The sequence below is a fragment of the Balaenoptera physalus genome, assembly GCF_965194825.1.
Source record: "Balaenoptera physalus genome assembly, chromosome: 5".
NCBI classification, from domain to species: Eukaryota; Metazoa; Chordata; class Mammalia; order Artiodactyla; family Balaenopteridae; genus Balaenoptera; species Balaenoptera physalus.
In genome coordinates, this window is record NC_138884.1 from 9,830,122 (window position 1) to 9,853,688 (window position 23,567).

The 23,567-nt window shown below is 37.8% G+C and overlaps 1 protein-coding gene across 10 annotated transcripts in view; it reads right to left on the reverse strand.

The window, feature by feature from the left end:
* The window catches only part of FAM13A (family with sequence similarity 13 member A), a 349,193-nt gene that overhangs the window by 313,059 nt on the left and 12,567 nt on the right, over window positions 1-23,567 (reverse strand). For 8 of the 10 annotated variants that reach the window (XR_014263561.1, XR_014263562.1, XR_014263563.1 and 5 more), the window contains exons 1-2: window positions 15,280-15,504; window positions 13,220-13,274 (exon numbers count right to left, since the gene is read on the reverse strand). The exons of 1 other annotated variant lie outside the window; for it this stretch is intronic. Coding sequence is in view for 4 of the 9 variants with exons in the window: in XM_082461669.1 (XP_082317795.1) it covers window positions 13,220-13,274; window positions 15,280-15,353 (129 nt within the window). In the remaining 5 variants the exon portion in view is untranslated. Of the gene's footprint in view, window positions 1-13,219; window positions 13,275-15,279; window positions 15,564-23,567 lie in introns of those variants that run through there. One more of the 10 variants, XM_082461663.1, reaches the window with a different exon arrangement.

A 23,567-nucleotide genomic window follows, 5' to 3' on the forward strand; every position in this document is an offset into this window, starting at 1 on the left:
ATGGGTAATTTCTCTCTTCTCTCTTGACAGAACTCTGATTTTGTTGGAGAAGGTGGGGAGCAAATTGCCCAGTTAAAATATACCCCATCTTCTCTGCAGCAGTATATCCTTGTAGACATGGATGATCACATGTCTAAGTTTGGCCAACGAGATATAAACAGAAGTTGTTAACAGGACCACCAGAAAGACTCCTTAAAAGGGAGGCCAACTCAGTCTTTTTCCTATACCCTTGTTTTCTGCTTAGATAACACCTGCAATGCCTGATAGCCATCCTGTGACTATGCAGCAACCCAGAAGCTAGAAGCTAAGCTCTAAGGACAGTAAAATAGAAAAAAAAAAAAAAAAAGGGACTTGCATCATGATGACATCACAGAATCCACCTGGAATACCTATCTATGGATTTCTTTTACATGAGATGAAAAAAAATCAGTTTCAAATAATGCTCTGTTAGAACGTCAACAAGTATTTACTAAATGTATTGTTAAGTCAAGAAAATCAGAAACTTTCTATAAATCAATTTTTCCAAGTCTAGCTCATTAATTTTAAAAGCCCAAAGAATTTTCTGGATTTCTTCTTAGTTATCCTTACTAGTTATGCTTTAGAGCATATATTATCAATGTGCATTGTAGATCTAAACAACATTTCTTAACCTGAAATCCAAGGATCATGAGTCCTTAAAAGTACATGAAACGTACCACAATGTTCATTGCAGCTCTATTTACAATAGCCAGGACATGGAAGCAACCGAAGTGTCCATCGACAGACGAATGGATAAAGAAGATGTGGCACATATATACAATGGAATATTACTCAGCCATAAAAAGAAACGAAACTGAGTTATTTGTAGTGAGGTGGATGGACCTAGATTCTGTCATAGAGAGTGAAGTAAGTCAGAAAGAGAAAAACAAATACCGTATGCTAACACATATATATGGAATCTAAAAAAAAAAAAAAAAGGTTCTGAAGAACCTAGGGGCAGGACAGGAATAGAGACACAGACATAGAGAATGGACGTGAGGACATGGGGAGGGGGAAGAGTAAGCTGGGACAAAGTGAGAGAGTGGCATGGACATATATACACTACCAAATGTAAAATAGATAGCTAGCGGGAAGCAATTTCATATCACAGGGAGATCAGCTCGGTGCTTTGTGACCACCTAGAGGGGTGGGATAGGGAGGGTGGGAGGGAGACGCAAGAGGGAGGAGATATGGGGATATATATGTATATGTATAGCTGATTCACTCTGAGAAAACATATTCTCAGAGGTCTACGATCTGAAAAGTTAAGATCTAGGGATCTTTAGACATGCATAGAAAAGTTAGGTTTAATTAAGATGTAAAAGCAGACCGATTTCTCTATTCAAATAAACATATTCTTAAAATATCTCAGATCACTGAATATCTCACAAATAAGTTCAACTAATTTCCACCACTTAGATTAGAAAACATTTATTAAAGAGTCCTTATGTTACCTGGTATTATTGAAATGTTAAAGAAAGTATTAAAAACAAATCCAATAAAAATCTTGTGAATTTTATCACCTTTCTTTTTGAAACCATACAGATTAAGAAGATAACAGAAGACAGAAAAGCTATGAACTCCAATTTGTGTATTATTGCTGCTAAAGGTAAAGATGGGGCAGGACACTTAAGGCAGACATCACACGAGCACTATAAGAAGTCTGGAGAGCATCAGCAGGAGCCCAGCAGTGGATGTTCTTTAAAATCTCCTACAAATATTTCTTACTTTAAAGATAGAGCACACTTTGACAGGGAGCTGAACAGGGCTCAACTGCTTAGAGGAAGAAGAGAAAGAAGGTACAAAAAGTACCTACAAGGGACCCCAAGAGACAGATATCAGGGAAGCACCAGAAAAATCCACCACCTAATAGTGAGTTCATGACCTGGGAGGGCAAGTTTTTGAAGAAAAGGCAGTAGAGCGTTCCTGACCCGGGTGAGCTTCTGAGAGAAGGAGGAGAGATGGGCAAACAGAAGGGCCACACTTAAGAGAATAGTCCTTTGGTAGCAACTGAGAGCAGGGAGTTCCAGGGCTGTAAAACTTGAAAAGCTACTTTGGCCTCTCATCACTATACCTCACAGGAACCTCTTGATACTGATACCACAAAAAGCCATCTCATTGAAATGTGAGTAAGAAAAAAGGAACACAGCCAGCAACTAGACAGAGGCAGTATTTTTTTTAAAGTATAAAAGAGCACCACGACTTTCTTGAAATAACTCGTTAGAAAAATGCTGCCAAGAAACAAATGAAAACTGTAACTTAACCTAACAAAAATAACTAACAAAAGTTAAGAAGGAAATGATACCAAAAGCACATGCCACAATGACAAAGATAAACTGTATTTCTTTAAAATGAAAAACTTTTGTGCATCAAAAGAGATTATCAACAGAGTGAAAAGACAATCCACAGAATAGGAGAAAGTATTTGCAAGTCATATATCTGATATAGGTTTAATATCCAGAATATGTTTAAGAAATCCTACGACTCAATAACTACAACAACAAAACCCATTCCAAAAATGAATAGACACTTCTCCAAAGAAGATATACGAATGGCTAATAAGCACACAAAAAGATACTCAATTTCACTAGTCATTAAGGATATGCAAATCAGAACCACAATTAGATACACTTCACACCCATTAAGATAGTTATTATCAAAAAAAAATCAGAAAGTGCTGGATAGGATGTGGAAAAATTGGAACCCTTATGCATTGCTGGTGATGATGTAAAATGATACAGCACTATGGCAAACAGGTAGTTCCTCAAAAAGTTTAAAAATAGAATTACCATATGATTCATCAATTACACTTCTGAGTATGTACCCTAAAATCAGGAACTAAAAAAGGTATCTGTACACCAATGTTCATAGCAGCTTTATTCACAGTAGTCAAAAAGTAGAAACAACACAGGTGCCCATCAACAGATGAATAAACAAAATGTGGTATATATATATACAACATAATACTATTCATTCTCATAAAGGAATGAAATTCTCATAACATGAAATAACATAGATGAACCTTGAAAATATTATGCAAAGTAAAATAAGCCAGGTACACAAAAAAACCCAAAATTTTATGATTCTATTTATATGAGATACGTAGAATAGGCAAATTCATAGAGACAGAAGGCAGGGATGGGGAGTTATTTTTTAACGGGTACAGAGTTGGAGATGAGGAAAAAGTTCTGGAAATGGATAATGGTAATGGTCACACAATACTGTGAATGTACAAATGCTACTAAATTGTAAGCCTAAAAATAGTTAAAATGGTAAATTTTATGTTACATATATTTTACCACAACTTTTTTAAAAGTTAATGAACCGATCACAATGATGAAAGGATACCACAAAGCAGAAATACAGAAACATAGGGAAGAGACAATCAGTCAAAAGGAGAAAGTGAAATGGAGACTGGCAGAAATCAGCAATGGAAGGAAAGGAAAAGACAAAATTTTCAGAAGTGAAGACTAAATTCTGATGAGCACAAAGGAGAAGAGAAACCATGGACAGCCCAGTAAGGGACATGGAAGACATAAATGAGAAAAGTAGACACAATCAAACATTTTAAAAAATCACAAGGAGTTGACAGCTACAGAAAGCAGTTAAGTGAGCTCCAATATATGTGTTATTGAAGTCCCCAAAGAAGAAAACCAAATAATACCTTGGAGTACAATATTCAGTGAAGTAGAATATGTAAAGATGTAATTCACAAAAACTTTCTTTAAATAGAAGACTTGAATCTACAAATTGAAACGGCACAACATACCCAGAACAGTCTACGCAAAGATACATTCTAAGGAAATTATTAGACTAACAATAAAGAAATAATCCTTTGGGCAGCCAGGCAAAAAGTATGTCATAATGAGGAAAGAAAACACGAGTGGCCTCAAATTTACTGACTGCAGTATTTAACATAGGAAGACGATGGAATAAGGCTTACAAGATAGTTAAGAAAACATGAGCCAAACTGAATAACCAATCAATCTGTATAAAAGCTACAGTTTGAATAATAGGCTAAGAGAATACTGTACACATGAACCTTCCTTGAGAAAACTACCAGCGCACAAATTTTAACCAATTAATAGATGACTGAGGAGACTCTGATGAAAGGACTGGCAAAGACATTTTAAAAGGAAATTCAAAATTTTAATTTAAGAAAATTAAGCAAAAATAAAATAAAGTAAAAAATTTAAAGTATAACCATGTTATGCGAGGATGGAATGAAGAACCTGGAACAGTTACACTCAAAAGAGAAGACTTGGGTTAAAACATTTCCAGATTTTAGAAAAGCTGCCATGTGATTCAGAGGACAAAACCAGAAAGTGAATGGTATTTATCTGGAGACAGATTTTAAGATATATAAACAAGAAATAATGGTCACTTCTAAAGATGGAATAGATTTTCGCAGAAGGTGGTGAAGTTCCTAGTAATCAAAGATAGGCAAAAACAATAATGTGATACCATTTGTCATCCCTTCTACTCACAGAAATTTTCCTTAAAAGAAAATGTTGGTAAGAAGAAAAGAGGTGGAAAGTAAAGCGGTTCGTATCTGGAGGGCAATTTGGCAACGCCCAAGAAACGCTGTATTCACCCTCCCTCTAGGCCATCCTCCCTCTAGCCAGGTCTCCAAACAGGGGAGAAGGGGAGGTAACAGTGTGCAAGACTCGTGTCATGCAAATGGGAACTCAAGATAGTCACAATATACTGTTAATTGGGGAAAAAAAAGAATGCTATGAAATCAAGGTCAAGTATAATCTCTTTTTATAACTTTATATGCTCATAGAAAGAACTATAGGACATAAGCAAATATAGTACATGTTTCTGGGTTATGGAATCTTAGATGATTCTTATCTTCTCTTTACTTATTTGTATTTCATAATTTTATATGTTAGACATATATCACTATTATACCAAGAAAAATTAAAAGGTTATTATAAAAAGCTATATTATCTATATAAAAGAACTCAGGACCTACTGCTGACTTCCAGTGACGGTAGAATAAAAGGTCTGCAAATCCTCTCCTTAAAAAACAGTATAGAGACTGGACAAAATTGTCAAAACGACCGTTTCAGAGCTTTGGAAACTGATTGAAGGCAAAAAACACTGAGAAGCACTTATTGATGAAAAACTCATGAAGTTTAGTTAAGAATAGTGTGAGTTTGTGGCACGCTGCCTGGACCTGCTTCCAACCCCTCCGTCCCCCAGGCTGGGCTGGTAGAGCCCTGAAAACCAGCAGCTTGGGTTTTGGCTGAACTGATTTAGAAGACAGGACAAAACCCCACACCCAGCGGTTCGTGTATCTGAAAATGAACTTATATCCAGAATATATAAAAAGAACCCCTACAACTCAATAAGAACAAACAACTCAATAAAGAAATGGGCGATATGAACATTTAACCAAAGATGATATACAAATGGATAATATGCATATGAAAATAAGCCCAACATCATTAGTCTTTCAGAAACTGAGATAGCACTACAATTTCACTACATGGGCTACAGTAAAAAAAAAAAAAAAAAAGTCTGACAAGACCATCTGCTGGCAAGGATATGGAGAACCTGGAACTCTCATACACTGATAATGGGGATGTAAAGTGGTGTAATCATTTTGGACAACAGTTTGGCAGTTTTTAAAAATGTTAAACATAAATTTACCCCATGATCCAGCTATTCCACTCCTAGGTACCTACCTAAGAGAAATGAAAATACAAGTTCACACAAAGACTTGGATATGAATGTTCATAGTAGCATTATTCACAATAGTCAAAACTGAAAACCAACCAAATGTCCATTAACTAGTGAATGGATAAACAAAATGTGATATAGCATATAAAAGAATGTTATTCTATTATAATAAAAAGGAATGAAAACTGATACATATTTTTGATGAACCTCAAAAATATTATGCTAGTGGGCTTCCCTGGTGGCGCAGTGGTTGAGAATCTGCCTGCCAATGCAGGGGACACGGGTTCGAGCCCTGGTCTGGGAAGATCCCACGTGCCGCGGAGCAACTAGGCCCGTGAGCCACAACTACTGAGCCTGCGCGTCTGGAGCCTGTGCTCCGCAACAAGAGAGGCCGCGATAGTGAGAGGCCCGCGCACCGCGATGAAGAGTGGCCCCCACTTGCCGCAACTAGAGGAAGCCCTTGCACAGAAACGAAGACCCAACACAGCTAAAAAAATAAATAAATAAAATAAATAAATTTATAAAAATTATGGTAGTAAAGAAGCCAGTCACCATAGAACATATATTGTATGAGTCCATTTATATCAAAAGTCCAAAAAAAGGCAAATGTATAGAAATATAAATTAGTGATTGTCTATGGTTGGGGTTAGTGGTGCAAGTGGGAAGTAACTGTAAATGGGCACAAGGGATCTTACTGACGTGACAGAATGTTCTAGAACTACACTGTAGTGCTGTTTGCACAATTGGTAAATTTACTAAAAATTATATTGTACATTTTCAATGAGTATTTTATGGTATATAAATTACACCTCAAAGACCGGTTTAAAAAAACAGAAAGTCAACTAGCGCTTGGTAATTTCCTGCCAATTCTTTCAGTAGAAAGAATATACTGAATATTAATTTGCTTTTAGAAACATTCCACATTCTTCATCATAACTGCACACTTTATCCAGCTTCAATAATTCTAGATGAAATAGGTAAATTCTGGGGTGGTTCACTATTAAGTGACTGCTGCTATACCAATGTATAAAAACCTGGAAGCACAGAAACATCTGTGTGCTTAGAATCCCTTGGTTATTTTGGGAAAAGGGGTACAAGCTCTTAATGACACTAATGTTGAACCTGCTGTTCATCACTGCCGGCAGTCTTAATAGAGTCAAGGAGGATTTAAATGGGAGAGAGGTTGTCATCAAATGTGAAAAACACTCTTGGAAAGGCTATACTTGCCATTGGTTCTCAACAAGTTTAGCAAAATGTGAAGTCAGAAACAGAAGGACGTTTTTTAAAAAGTTAGAAAGACTCATTTAAGGTCAATGACCTAATACACTAAGAAGAACTAGAGTGTTAAAACAAAAGATTCTAAAATGTATAGCTTCAGAAAAGCCAAATGTGCTTAAAACTAATGCTGCATGTTAAGTACTTGCAGGCTGACGTGATTTACTTAGAGTGTAAACCACAGAAATAAACATTTCTACAAGAGATCATTTACTTACATTTTGACTAAAACTAGTTTCTTCAGTATTAAAAGAATTGCTGGAAATTAAGACCAAAAGTAAATTAATTGATAGGACAATTTTATATCAAAATTCTCTTTGAACTGTTTTACTTCCAGCATACCTTTTCTACTCTCTACGCTTTTCCTAGAATGAACACTATTTGACTGAGTTCCACTGTATAATTTTAAGTGACATACATTTTTCATACAGTGAAATGGAGTAAAAATTTAGCAAGCCTGTAGTAATAGTCTCTAATTCCTTCATTTAGAAAATCTGTTTTTACAGCTAATGAGACTAATTCAAACATTAGTTACCCTCACCCCATCCCCAGGGACCTAGTTTTGTATTCTTAAGATCATGGAATCTTGCCCTCAGCTTAGGCTAATCACCCCATCGTTCACATAAAGGAGGCCCTAATGAAGGGAGGATGGGGGTAGGGGCGTGTTTATGTTAAATTCCCAACAGCCTGACGAAAACGTATAATTGGCTGAGAACTACAAATTCTGGGACATACGCAATGGCTCACAGAATCCTAGAACACTTCTGGGGTATCTCACCTCATTAACTCTAATTCCTTCATGGAACGCCTATGACTAGTCGACCCATGACCACTCAGCTTTCCTTTTCTTACTTTTAGTGATGGGGCACTGACCACCTCATAAGGCAACCAGCTCAACTTTTAGACACCAGAATCTTTAGATGCTTCTTTCTACTGGTTTGACACTGCATCATTACCTTCTACCCAGCTCTAGGTCTGCTTCATGAAATTCACAGGGAAAGTATACTTCCTTTCATATATTAGACAATTTTTCAAGTAATTTACATATTTCAATATATATCTGTAAAAGAAGTACTGTACACATTCATATTTAACATTCATTGCCTTTATGATTATAAACCAATCCGTTTCTTCCAGACAGAGCTACCATTCCCTGCTCTTTGAGCAGCTTTTATTTTTAATAATTTAAATGTAATAAAAGTAACACATGCACTTGATCAAAACCCAAACAACATACAGGAGTTTAAACTGAAAAGTCTTCTTATCCCAGCTCCAACAGTTCTTATATTTTCTTGCAGAAATTTTATATGCGTAATTAAGCATATATATGCATACTCTTTTGAAAAAGGCAAATGTAACTATTTGTATACTTACACTTGCTTTTGCTACTTAATCTATTTTGGAGGTCTTTCCATAGTAGCACATATATCTGTTAATATTACATTATAAAGACACTATAATTGACTTAACCAATCTTATTTACTTATGTTTAGGTTATTTACAGTTCTTGATATTACAAGTATTTCAACAATAAGCATTCTTGCAAACATTTCTACGTAATTGTACAGATACCTGTAAGATAAATTCCTAGAGGTAAGATTGCTAGATCAACAGGTTTATAAATCATACTTTTTTTACGCTAACTCCAAGAGTTAAATGAGTAGTCTCTTGACACCAGACTTATATATGAAAGCGAAGTAAATTTTCATTTTACTTGTTACTGTATAAATTATAAATTTTGATACGTATTACCACATTGCCCTACAAAAATGCTTCGTGGTTTACAGCTTGATTGATAGCATGTGAGAGTGCCTGTTTCCCATTCTATCATCCTGAGCATTATAAAATTTTAAATTTTGCCAAAATTTAACTATGAATGAGATTGAGCAATTTTGTGTATTAGCACTTACGTTTCTTATTTGTGTGTGAACCTCCTATTCGTAAGCTTTGCCTAATTTTAATTGGGTAGTTTTTCCTACTGATTTATAGGAATTTTTTTGTATATTTAAAAAAAATTAATCTTGTTTTAGTCATGTGTGTTGTAAATATCTGTCCTAGTTTTCTTTTGGCATTTTAATTTGTTTATGATCCTTGTGGTTGTGCAGACGTTTTGGTTGTCAGAAAACTTTACCCATCTTTTTCTTTAGGGTCTGCGGCTTGGGTCTCCTTTGAAACACATTCCTTGATCCAAAATTAATTTTTAACTTCACACGTGTTCTTCTAATATTTTTATGATTTTACTTTGATGCTTATAACTTTGATCCATCTCTAGTTTTAAAGAGTTAGGAAGAAATCCAGCAATTATTTTCCTTCAAGTAGCTAGCCATTATTAAGCTGTTTTAATTCCTGTCATTTTACTATCTGATATGCTAAATTCTCCAAACTTAGTCTTAAAGGAGTAGCTATAATAATTCAGAGCTGTCATAAAATAATATCATATAGATTATTTTCCCATAAACCACTCATTTTGAATGATAAATTTTAAAAAATCTCCAAACTGCCTATTATTTATATAATTATATAACATATAAACTTAATTATGCTATGACCTGCTGCAGTACCTCTCCATAAACCATTGCTAATTCACGGTTACAGAGAACAGCTCAGATATGCTTTCTTATGGGCTCTGTTTCACAAACTACTGGACGCAAGCTTCTTCTATGTCTTTGAAATTCAGTTTCCCTAAGTCAGCTTTAAGATATGGATCAGAATTAATCTAACTTACCATTTTAGCATGGTCTTCCCTACTCAGTTGCCTCATTCTTTCACTTTCTATGCTACTTCATGCTAGTTTGCAGTTTCCAGCACTGTCACTAAAACTTCCTCAAAATCTTCTGTACAGGAATTAACACTAAACCCATCCACACAACCAACCGTGCTTCACAAAAATGAACCCTAGAATAAGTAACCTAGATACAAGTGACTTTACCCCCAACTCGGCATCTAAACACTCATCTATTACTGTGTTATGGATGATTTTCTGTTTGATTTTTGAATTCTCTATGGCAAAGATGAAAATTCTTCTTGCAACACAATTCAAATGTGAAGAAGATAGACATGCCTTTGACTATGAATCTAGTCTTCTAATACCTCATCATTGGTTTACTGTAAAAGAAAACAAGGCAAAATGAAATGTTTAATCCTGTTTAAAATTTGGTCTAAATCCAATAGTATAAACATTCCATTCAGATTATAGAGTCCTTTTTTTATTTAAAACAGATAATTATAGTATTAAGGAAACCACCTTAAGGCAAGTAGCGAGCCATATAACAAAGGTAGTGTTTTATGATGCTTTATAGTTTACAATGTATTTTCACATTAGTGTTTGATTTGATTCTCACAACAATCTCAAACAATTTAGGCTGCTATTGTCCCCATTTGATTGATGAGGAAGTGAGAGGTTAAACATCTTGCCCAAGGTCACAGAGCCAGGAACTGGCTGACCCAAGACTCAAAGCCATGCCTCCTGCCTTCAAATCCTGCCTCATTCTAATGCATGACAAGCTTCCCCAAACCACAGAACTTTAAGCCATTGCGTGATGCGGTATATCGGTTAAGATGTCTTGGACTGCAAGTAATTGAAATTTCAGCTCAAACTAGCTAAAATAATAAAGGACATTTATTAACACATTATAATAATACAAAGGAGTTCAGGGGAATGGAAGACTAAGTTGGTAGATGCAATGGCTTGTCAACGTCACCACTACTTTGCCATTTATTGATCAATTAACTAAAGGCAGATCTTTAGGCTGCCTTCCCTCTTGATCCATAGATTAGATGCCTGCCAGCAGCATCTGGGGTATTGAATTCCTTGTTTACATTCAGTAGGGGAGTGGGAGACAGACTGCTACCGTAACCATGGACCATATGTCCTTCTCTTTGTTTGATTTGAGCAAGTTAGGTTATGGCCAGAGAGAGTGTTTGTTTACACATTTCCCCGCTACCTTTGCATTTAGGTGGGAACACGTGACTAGTTCAAAGCAATGAACTATGAGAAGAGAAATGAGTCACTTCCAGAATGAGGCAGATAAGAGCATGTGTGCCTCCTCCATTTCTTTCTTTCCCTGATGTAACCTAGGGGATACACGGTAATATGTTAAACTAGCAAATAGATCACAGAATGGAGGAAGCCTGGATACCAGAGCCACCAGATGGAAGAGAGATTCTGATAACCTGCATCAGACTCTGAGTAATCTACAAATTAATTTTTGTCTCCCTGAGCTACTGAGATTTCAGGATTTGTCTGTTGGGACATCCAGCGTTAATTACCTTGATCCATGCAGATTACATGCCCACCTGAGGGAAAGCTATGCACTGGCCAGACTAAACATCATCTGAGATGGAATGGATGTGCAGTCTTTTGACTATATGCAATTTTATAGTAAGAATTCCTGTGCTATTCGGTTGGAAACTCAAATGATTAAAAGTACAAAATATTTATAATTATCCTGCTAATTTTTGCTAAATGGAAAATTGTGCCATTTTCACGAAAAGCACCATCAAAAAGATAGAATGCCTTTGCAGACATACCTTTAGATTCTTGAGGGTCTTCAAAAATCCTTTTAAAAATAAAATACAAGCAGGTGAAACTGCAAAACCTAGGGCATGACTGATCTGTTCTGTGCAAACATTTATTGAACAACTACTACTGCCTAGCTCTGAGCAAGAAGCAAGTAATGCAAATAAGATATGACCCCTTCTGTCGAAACTATTGCCTACTAGAAGGCAGATAGACAAATTATGGCAAAAAGTTGAACAGATGGTCAAATACTCCCTAAAATCTACTATCAAGACAGCACACTGCTCAATAATGTCTAAGATCAGAGTGTAGTAAATAACATAACCAGCATTTAAGCTCAGGTACTCCAAGCTCCAAACAAGGCTCATGTTTTTCTAAAACCCCAATAAAAAACGGGTTTAAAAAAATTAAGAAATTCATCATGACATTTAAGAAACCTAAATACAGCCTTTGTGGGAGGAAGCTGGTACCAAAAATCAAACTAGAAACTACAAAGAGGATAATTGTGATGGCCTTGAAATTTGACCTTACATATTGTTTGTTGTATTAAAGAAAGTTTGGTTCAGTTAAATTGATAACAAGAGAGACAATAAGGGAACAGATACAACTAAGTATTGACAACATGTAAGGATATAGGATAGCTTGGTAGATATATTCAACATAGATAATTAAGAAGAGATGGAAGAACCAAGTTAAGCACCCAACATTTATGAGACACCAAATATTCATGTCTTTAATGGGTCGCCCATTGATTGTACCCATTCTGGCCCCATGTGCTCTCTGCTTGAGATATGCACATAAAAATCCATCGCTGTTCAGCAGTGTCTTAGCAAGTTACAATTATACCTAGGCACACTTGCCCCTGATGATGGAGCAAGCTGTGTTGGCTCCAGATACACTCCATCTCCTGGGCCAGCTCACACTCAATACTGGTCTTCAGAAATGCACCATGATCAGGGAAGGCTGATGGCCGAGAAGGCAAGAAAGAAAGGAAGGATGAATATTACGTAACACAGGATTCAGGCAGTGTGGTCCTTTAGTCCCACTTAAACCCCTTCTAAGTAGGTAAACCTACCCCTATTTTTTCCCCTTTGCTTCATGCTGTGTTTTAGGCTGATTCAATAAATCTGCGACTAGAGTATCTTGATTTGGTCTGTGAGCTTTTCTGTACTGTGACCTGCCTACACTATGAGGTATGTGTAAGGTAAGCTGATGGCACCAGAGGGTAAGGCCAGGAGGTGCCCAAGTTAGGGACAAAGGCTACAAAGCCTGGAATACCCCTGGAATTGTTGCCAGCACCAGCAAGAGTTAGGGCTAAGTCAGGACAGGTGGCCCGCTGGGTCCTGACAATACCAAGAGAACTGACCCGCAAATTTACCAGCCACAGACTTGCTACCTGAACTCACTCACACAGCAGAACATTCAGAGTATACTTACTATAAGAACCTACACATAAGCACTCTAGGCTCCCCTTTCTTCATCCACTGGAATATGTAAACTCCCCATTCTCAGCCCACCTCTCCTCAAAATGACCACACACCACCTTGGACAGAACAGCTGGAGGGGCAGGGAATCTGAAAGACTCAGAATTCACCTGAGAAAGCTTGAGTCATCCACGAGAAGAGACTAAGATAACATCAGTTGGCAAGCATAAGTTTTCTGTTCTGCCTGGGGGTGATGTACTGAGGAAAAATAGGTATGTTACGGTAAAGAACCTACCTCTTCTTTGTAATGTAAGTAAATTCGTGAGTCCATTACAGTTCTACTAACAGCACTAGAAATTTGGGAAAGAGAAAAAACAAACGGAATGAGGAAGAGAAAGTTGGTAAATCAATGGAAGTAGGAAATGAAAATCTTTAAACCTGTCTGTCCCACTTCAAGAATCCATAAACACACACACACCCATACACACATTCTACAAATATCTGGTACTCGATTATTTTGTCCGGAGAATGACTATCTTCAGTAGCAGGATACTGAGCAGTTACTACATACATGTCTAAGTAGAAAAGTCCCAAACTAAAAAACGCATATGAGCCCACATGCATTCATTTATGTGTGACTTAGTTCTCACTTTTCTGCCACAAACATAAAGTGTTTTGTTCTTCGATAGCTCTTTTTCCAGAAATACTATGCCACGATTCCTAAAAATGTGTTTCCTCCTATAGTAAAACTGGGACACAGCACAATCAAAGGCCAAGCTGGAGTCGAAGGGTAAGAATGATTGAGAAGTACTCATCCATTGGAGTGAATAATCTCTTAAATGGTATGATTTTTATGTCAACATTAAATGAAATTTTGTACATGCTTTGGATATAAATTAAGGAAAAATATGGAATTTCATACATGGGTTAGTCTGCTTTTTAGTCAAGGTAGAGATCAATATATGAAGGCCAAGGGCAAGTAGTAAAGATCCAATCAATCAGATGTCTGCAAATCTCAGGACAAGTAGATCAATCTGCTGCTTTACACATTTCCAGCTCTAAAGTATTTCTTTCATAAAGCTGGAAGAATGCACACCTGTGTCTGAAGTAAAATAAAAACCCAGTATTTCCACCCACATAGAAAAATCAGATTTTGAAGGAAACTCTTTGGAGTGATAAAAAGATCACCAGCTGCACACCTGGATGCTACAAGCACCCAAGCATCGGGGCTGAACAGAAAAGAGACAAGAGTCGGGAAGACTGGCACACAAGATGCTGAGATGTTCTGAGCTGAAAACGAGGGAGTCAATCACCCTGCAGTTTTACTAAGAAGATTCAACCTGTGGGGCTAATGCGCCATCTGGTGGCCATTCAGGGCCTATGTGTCAAAAATTACCCAGATATTTCTAGATATTTTAGGATGCCATCATAGCTACAACAAAATACAGCTCATTCTGAAACTTAATAGGATCTGATCTCAATGTGATGAAACACTAGGGAGCAGTTAATAATACAGAATAAGATATTTCTCATTTAGTACATCCAGGGACAAAAAAAAAAATGCCCCTTGGAATACAATACCAACTTGAGATTTCTTTATGCATTTTCTGTATATTGAGATAAAAAATTTAATTACAGTATCCTGTAAGTTATATAATTGAAGATATATTCGGTTATTGCAAAAGATTACATGTAAGCACCAACAGAACTGCTTTTGAAATTCATGAATTTCAGCCCTAGAAATATACACATTTCCCTATGGATTTTATATCAGTGTTATTTATTGCTGCCACTGTATTATAACCAGAAGTTTCCAGAAGGATTCACACTCATTTACCCACTTAGCTCTTTCACCATTACTTTTAGCAACCACGCTGAAATAAAAATTCTAGAAATTACTAGATGAAAACAAGAATATGAAATAGAAAAATGCTATATATATTTTCGGAAGCAAATAAATTAATGGTTATTTTAATTCTTTTAATTTGTTCTCAATCTAGGCACAAGATATTTCCAATATCTACAATTTAGCTCATATTTAACTCTTTCAGAACAAGAAAGCCTAAAACGCTCAAGAGTGATCTACAGTGTATCAAGTTCACTTAACTGAATAAACTCGGCAGGCATTCTTCCTTCACCTGTTTTTGGAAAAGGAAAGTGGACAAAAATACGGAATGCCACCCCAAATACTGCTTAATGTCCATCTGAACAGACAGGAATTTAAGTTAACAAATCTCCTGCCACCTCCTAGGAAGGAAAAACAGAGTCACTCAGACATCTCCCCAGAAGTCGGAGGGCGGAGGCCCCTCCTGGGCCCCGGCAGAGTCCACGGAGACAGAGGCGGCCTGTACTCACACAGATGGTGAGAGCTCCAGCGCCCATCTCGCAGGAAGTACCCAGTAGATCTGATGAAGACTGGATGAAAACATCAAAATGACAGCAAAACACTAGAATTCCATTCGGTCGATGTGCTCCGATGTGAAACACAGCTCCAGATCCAGAGGCCCCACGGTGAGCGGAGAGCGGCTCCCAACATTTTCGGAAGTGTGGTTTTGCTTCTGATTTGGCTGAACCCACATGGCTGGGAGGACTGCCTGGAGTTGAAATCCGATCCAGAGCGTCTAGGACTGGCGAGCAGACGGAGTCACGTGACCTGGGTCTTAAGTCGCTGACATCTTTTCCTTAAACCTGACTTGCTAGATGCCACACACAGGCTTCTTCCGTTCAGAAAATGCCCATCACCTGGCGGTGTTCGTTAACAGGACTTAACTAAGTGCAGAAAGCGAAAACATGCTTGCTTCCCGTGGCTACTCATCGCCAAGAAAAATTCACGTATTTACACTCAGGTTTAAATCTGCAGGCATACCTCTCACTTTTCTGAGGCAGTTTTCACTTCTGTTGCCCCCCCCTAAAAATAAGTTACATTCCATCAGAATTTTCTTCCTTCCACCTTTATTCTATCAGCACTGTTCTAAATGAAATGCTCTATTTTGTGTAGCTGTTACTTAACGCTTCTAATTATTTTCAAATTATCTTACCTACACTGGTGATAAACATAAAACATGTTTCCAGACAGCCATAATTCTACGTATGCGATTTACTGTCTGGAAAATTAGCCTCTAGCTGACCTTTCAAGAATTTTCTACTCCATATGCTGTGTCATTAGAAAATCTGATTTAACAATTTCCAAACATTTAAACGGATAGCTAAAATATCCATTTCATTCAAGCCAGAAGGAAACTATCCTATTTTTTTAATACCACTTTTCTGTCAAATCTTTTTCACTGGCACCTTTAAGAGAATGCTGACGAATATTACGTGGGAAGTTTCACTTGACCCAACTTTAAAAGACTTAAATTGCCCCCAATCACAAAACATATTAATAATGTTGTATCTTAAGGGGAGGAGGTGGGAGGAAAAGGGAAAAACGAAATCATCTCCCATTTCAATACTTTTCTTCAAATCTAGTATTCTTTGTGTAACTATAGCCAACCAATGCTACCTGCAGCAGAGCCAAGATAGCAGATCGTATCAAGCAAGCCACAGAACGTGACAGAGTATGTTTTATTTCTATACGTGCACACACAACACTGCACAGACTCTACTTCCAAGAGACAGAGTAACACAATCCCAAGGCCATACAAGGGAATGGACATGGGATAATGGACAGAATCTTCTCTATTGCAAAAAGGAAATTTTTTCTACTTCCACCTTAATCTAGATTTTATCACTTCTGCTTCTCGTTCACCCATTAGAAAACTAGGCCGATTACTAAGGAAAATCATAAAATAAACTGTTTCTAATACTTAAATTTGTCTTTTTCTGATTATATAAATATTGCTTGTCCATGGTGAAAAATAAAAAGATTAGGTCACCTCGAGGCCCATCATCCAACATCACCCAATCAATACGTATTACCTACACTGGGCCAGGTGCTATGCTATACACCTTAGTGACAATGTATGTACCTTCATTCCTGGATCATCCAATGGGGAGAGGAAGGAATAAGTAAGTAAACTTTTTTTTTGATTAGTAAATGTAGAGACGCTAATAAAGAAGCCAAGATGTGGTAAAAGAATAACAGAGGTCACCCAGAAACATTTAACATATCTACTTCCAGGATCTTTTCTATGCTTTTTAAAAAACATAATTTAAATCTAATCTCTGATCATTTTAAATCCTAATTTTTTTCACTTAACATTGCATCAGAGGCCGGATCCCATATTGTTAGCATTATAAACAATTTTAATCATGTGTAGTACTACATTCTGTGTATATAACCATTTAGTCATTCTCCCATTTTTAGACATTTACATGGTTTCCGATTTTATGTATGTATGATTTTAAGTAATGCTTTGTCCTCATTCTAATTTTTTTTTCTAGTAAAGACTCCTGAAAGTGAAATTTCTGGATCACAGCATATGAACATGTGCTAAGGCTCTTGACATACACTGGTTTTGGCAGTTTATATTCTACAACCCACCCTACCCAAGTCTGAATATTTTGTAAAACATTTCCTAAGTCAGTTAGCGAAAATGATTTCTCATCTTAAAACTTACACTTCTTTTTTATTATAACATTAAAGATATGAAAATCCTTATTAGTCATTGGTATTTTCTGTTCTGTGAACTGTCTTTGATCCATTTTCTTTGTCCATTTACCAACTGCAGTCAGTTGCAGTCTCTTTTATAGGGTCATTGTAAAGATCAAATGATATAATCCATAAAAGGCATTTATTCTTATTACCATTTGCCAGGTGCTATGCGAACAACTTTCGATGCTTATCATATGGTTTGACCATATATCTATCTGGAATTATTCAAAATATAGTAAAAAGATGATGTTTTATTTTCATATAACTACTGTGGCCCAGACTGTTAACACTCTCCTGTATGTAATCTCTCTTTCTGATAACATTAGAGCTCTTTCTCCCCCTTAGTTGGCTGAGCCCACGGTTATCCAGCTGGAGACTACATTTCCCAACCTTTCACACAGGTAGACAGGGCCATGTGACCAGATTTGCATTACAGAATGTGTACCGATAATATATGTGCAATAGTATTCTGCGTCATGTGCTTAATAGGAAATCCCTTGCTCCACATTTACTCTCCTTGCCCTTCATCACAAAGCTGGAATGAGGATGCATCGGAAACCCAGCTTCAACCATGCAGAAGAGGAACAGTGTCCCAGAGGATGACGGAGTAACTAGATGGAAGGAACCTAGACCTCTGAATGACCTTGAGGAGTACAGCGTCCGACAAGCTTAGACCAAGTAAACTTTTATGTGGGGATGAAATAAATCTCCCAATAAGCTACTGTATTTGAAGGTCCTATATGTAACTATATGTGTATGTATATAAAACAACTTTGTCTTTAGCCTAACTCATATACTCAACAAAGGGACTCAGCCCCATTTATTGAGCAAATTTTTCATTTCCCACTTGTGACACTATCCATACTATATATTAAATTCATACATACACACACATACACACACATGCACACACCAGGGTATTTTTCAGGCTAAAATATTCTATCTAGTTTTTTTTCCTAGTTTTATATCACTGTCATAATATTTGAACAACTATAACTTTATAATATTCATTTAAATATCTAACAAAGATAGCCTTTTTTCATTATCCATCTCTTTCAAGACTGTGTTGCTCTTCTTTCTAATCAAGTCTTAATGATGAATTTCAAAAACATTCAGTAATGTCACATCAAGTTAGGGAACGAAAAAATTATACCTCTTGTTATTGTTTCTAATAGATATATGTTTACCTTATTTCTAACTTGGATATTACTATATAAAGATGACATTAGGAGGAAAAAAAATCTAGTTCTAATCCCCATAACTTTTTATACCATTATAAAGTAAAATTAGTACTGTACCTAACAAATTTTATCCTTAGTTATTTTTCTGTGATGACTAGATTTCACTTGCAAAAAAGAAACCCTGAATAGGCCATTTAACAAAAAGCACCAGAAGACTCTCTTCACTATAAACAAAGTTTGTTTCTCCATGGAATATATCTATAACTGGAGTCTGAAATATTATATTTTCCTGACCCTCAAATGGATGAAAGTGATAGCAGAGTCCAATTAATTCCAGAAAGGTCTCTGAACTGTCACACATGTACATCCCTGAGTACTGATTTACAAAGAACCTTAAGATATACAAGCCATAGCCAAGAGATTTGCTTATATAAGTTACTGCTTTTCCCCCAGAAAGGATAATCAAGGAATTTTAAAAAGCGCTTTTCTGAATAGTCCACTATGGTGGGCTAATTTGATGACTACTTCCAGAAATGCTGAAACGCCATGGCAGGACAAAGGATGTCCTATTTTCAAGACGATCCCTGGGCACCCTGGAGGAAGGTGCCAAGGTTACTTCACAATGGATGTTCAAGGCCCCTAGGACACTGTCATTCAAAATCACCCTTTGACCTGGGGAAGCCTGATGAAGGAAGCTAAAAGGACCAGGTTTACCCTCTAGCCTCCAGAAAAGCTAAAAACGCTTCAAAGCCAAGCCCTCCGATGCCAGCTGGCAGAGCTATCAAAGGACAAAATCTCTTTAGCTGGAGTAGATATAACAGTTGCCAGAAGAACAGTTGGCAGCACCTGTAGATATAATACTGTCAGCCATGTAGCAGGCACCAGCGAGTATCAGGGCGGGTAGTGGCAGCGGGTGGCAACTATAGAATGAACCACCTGAGGCCCATTAGAAATGGGGCAGTGGAGGCTTTTTTTGGTCCAAACTTAGGCACAGTCTTTACTCCAGCTCCTGCCCTATCCCAGCTATTTCTCCATGAGAATCCCAACCTGGCCCGGAATCAATGACATCCAATCAGACAGGATATCAGAAGTCAGCCAGTCAGCAACTATTTAGCATTTATATACTCTCTCGCAGTCAGAAGCTATCCGATACTTTGGTGTTTGAATCCCTCACGGTAGATGCACCTGGAAGATTCCCTGTTCTAGTCCAGGGTCAGCTAACTAGCCTGTGTGCCAAACGCAGCGACCCTAGATGACGTCTGGTCACACCCGTCTGTTCACATGATGCATACGGCTACTGTGGCAGTACCAGGCAAGAGGTGAGTAGCTGCAGCAGACAGAACCCATGGCCCGAAAGCCTAAAATACTTACCACCTGATCCTTCATAAAGCTTACTGACCCTTGCTCTAGACTATTCAGTAACATTACTGGGGATTAGAGTCCTCATATAACCAGAGAAAGACTGGTCTATGGGCTTTGGTGCCTTAGAAAACAGGGGGAACTAAGTCTTTCTTTGGTTTGTTCATCTGCTTTGTTCAAACAGCCCCATTCTGTAGGGTCAGGCCTATTCTTACCTTCTCCTAAGTATTTTCTGAAAGATTTCCCTGAAAAAGGTCCCGTTTAAATCTGATGATCTCATCTCTGCTCTGAATTCTAGATATCTTCCCATCCCACTTCAGGAAAAAAAAAAAATGACCACAGTCCTAGGAAAAGATCAATTTCTTTGTAGCCATGGAAACCAATAGCCAAAATAACTAACTTCAACCTGTTCAATCGTCAGCTTGCCTCAGTAAACCACCTGGTTTTGCAAGCCAACCCATAAATGACAACCCACCACTTCTGGCCAGTGAAGAATGCTCCAATAAACGTGTCTCTGAGGGCCAAGCAGTCGATAACCGCCTTATTTGAATAACCACTCTCCTTCAGATGATGTCAACACCTCCTGAAAGCCCACCAATCCTAATTCCACACTTCCTGGGTAAGACAGCAGTCTGCTCTGCTCAGAAGGACTTCCTGCCCAGCATAGCTTTCCCTTACCACAGTAACCAACAATTCAGCCGTCTTTTTATTTCAGGTACTGAGTATTGGTCTCATCATTCTTTGATGCAACCCGAAGTTTAGATATCCCAATTCCATGGGTCATTTTTAAGCCACATTGGTTGACCTGCACTTCTACTGCTTCCTCACTAGCTTGCCTGCGGCCCCTCTTCTAGTTCTCTTTACAGCTTCCGTGTTAACTCTCCGCATGCCCCCTGGCTGAGGCTAGACTGCTCGCTATCTTTCCCTCCTCCCCCGGAAGCCAAAGCAGATCCACTACACCACTCTCCAGGGCAGGAGAAAATCAGGGCCCAGCCCACGATGAACTGGGCAAGAGGGCTGACTTGGGAATGGGAAGCCCTGGATATCCATGGTAATCCCCCAGGCCTGGGAAACAAGAGAATAGCTACACTTTCTTTTTTTTAAAATTGAGGTAAAGTTGATTTACAACATGATATAAGTTTCAGGAGTACAACACAGTGATTCACGATTTTAAAGGTTATACTCCATTTATAGTTATTACGAAATATTGGTTATATGCCCTGTGCTGTACAATATATCCTCATAGTTTATTTATTTTATACTGGGTTTTCTTTTGAAAAGTTTTAGTTATTTTCCCAACAAGCTTGCTAAAGCCATAATTAACTTTTTAATTTCACAAGCACTTATACAATGCACAATGTGTACCTATTAATATTCTAGGAATTATGGCTAAGGAGAGGTATGGGAAATGGTGTATCACTTGAACTATGAAGTATACGTAAAAATATTAAGGACATCAGTTGCACATCTTGTGAAGGTATACTGTTTGACCATTTTGTCTCACCTGCAGAGTGATTTGAAAGGCCATGTACCTGTACTAGGTGGGAATTACTATCGCTAGCAATCAACACAAACACTTAATACCTACTGTTCGTCATTCTGCCAGCTTCACAGTTTACGATTACCTCATGGCCCCTGGAGGCACTTGAGTCTTAATCCTTCAATTAGAAAATACAGTACACTAAACTGTATAATCAAATTTGAAATGTGTGCCCTTAGTAGTTGAGAAAATTCTAAAATTAGAAGACAGGAAAAGATGGGATGGACAGAAGCGACTGCAGCTAGAGCTGCAAGAAGGCAAGTGTTGAGCTGACTCATACAGAAGTCATTGATTAGGACGGCAGGGGAAGGAGAGGGCATCTAACGTGGGTCTGTGTGATGAGCACGGAGACAGACACCAGCGGGAAAAGCACGGGGTTTTAAATAGCAAAGAAAGAAACCTAGGCGAATCAGGAACTACTGTAGGTTCTTAAGTAGAATGAAAAGCTTGAGAAAACTAGTGCCAGATTCATCTGGAAGTCTAACAAGAAGGTGCCAGGATGGGAAGGAGACTCTTTATACATAAATGGACTCTTAATAATAATCCAGCTGAGATGAACAGGTCTTGAATTTATGTAGTGAAGGATAAATCACATGAATTTTGTAGAAAGAACTCCTAGGATGAATAACTGACTTTACATAAGAGGCAAAGGAGGTGCCATACTGGTCAAGGTAAGAGAGGCATGCAAGATGATTCTAGAGTTGGTTTTCCAGGACACTGGAGCAGTGCCTAATAACTACGGTACCTTAAACTCCAGTCTGCCTGGAGTAAAGTTTCGATTTATGCTTGTTGACTTAATGTGATTATTAATAAGGTCCCCCTTCACACTTAAAAGTGTTCTGGGAAAGCTGAGGTTAAGCGAGGTACCAGCAAAGGCTACTGCCAGGGTATCAGAAGGACCCTCTACACCAGGATCTTAAGAACCCAGAATCACCAAACGTCTGCCTTGCACTGGGAAGATCTTTTCACCCCCCTCTACATTAACGCCAACGCAAGGTCCCGTGGACCAGTTCATGAGATGGGGACCGAGGCGGCCCATGTGGACCACCGCAACACACTACCCCCAGGGGGTTTTCTGGACCACCACAGTCTTAAGTAGCAATCAAAAATGTCTGTCCACCAAGGGGGGTTTCTTGTCTTCTTCTCCCATGCTGAATTTTCCTCCATCATGCCCACACACTGAAAACAATAGTGAGGTACTGCCAGTGTCGATTCAATCTTCAAACAAATTTGCTGCATAAATCCAGAATCCCAAGAAACTTGAGGCTTTTTGTTACTCTTCAAAAGAGATTTTGAATTCTTTTTCACCTTTGATTTAAGAAACTGTATTACTTGGGAACTCCCTGGCGGTCCAGTGGGTAGCACTCCTTGCTTTCACTGCCGAGGGCCCAGGTTCAATCCCTGGTCGGGGAACTAAGATCTCACAAATCATGCACCCACCCCCCCCCCAAAAAAATAGAAAGAAACTGTATTACTTAAGCGATTGTACCTTTGACAATGGAAGCTTTAAAGGAACAAAATTTTTACCTTAGTGTTTTACAAGTAAGTTTGATTTAAATATTTAAAAAAATGGTTCTAGAGATCATTGTCCTAGTTGGAACTACGTACTATATGGTAACCCTAATAGAAGAAATTAATTAGTTGGCAAGCAACGTGTTTGAACAGAAAGTTACAGTTGGTTTCAGGTAGACTCTAGAAATCAGTCACGAAGGGGTAGAAAATTTCAGTAGCAAGTGTACATTAGGGTCATTTTCATAAACATCTCAAAGGCTGTTGCAGCCTCCTCTGGATTCTTTAATCGCTCCCTAGAAAATCATCACAGCCTATTTTCTCTACCTCATAAAAGTTTTTCAAGTCAATTTCCTCTCTGTTCCCACAGCCATTTTTAAAATGAAAACATTTTAAATGCAGACCTCATCAGCATTCCCTTCGGTACAACTACACCCCTTCGTTTCTGAAATAGGTTTGA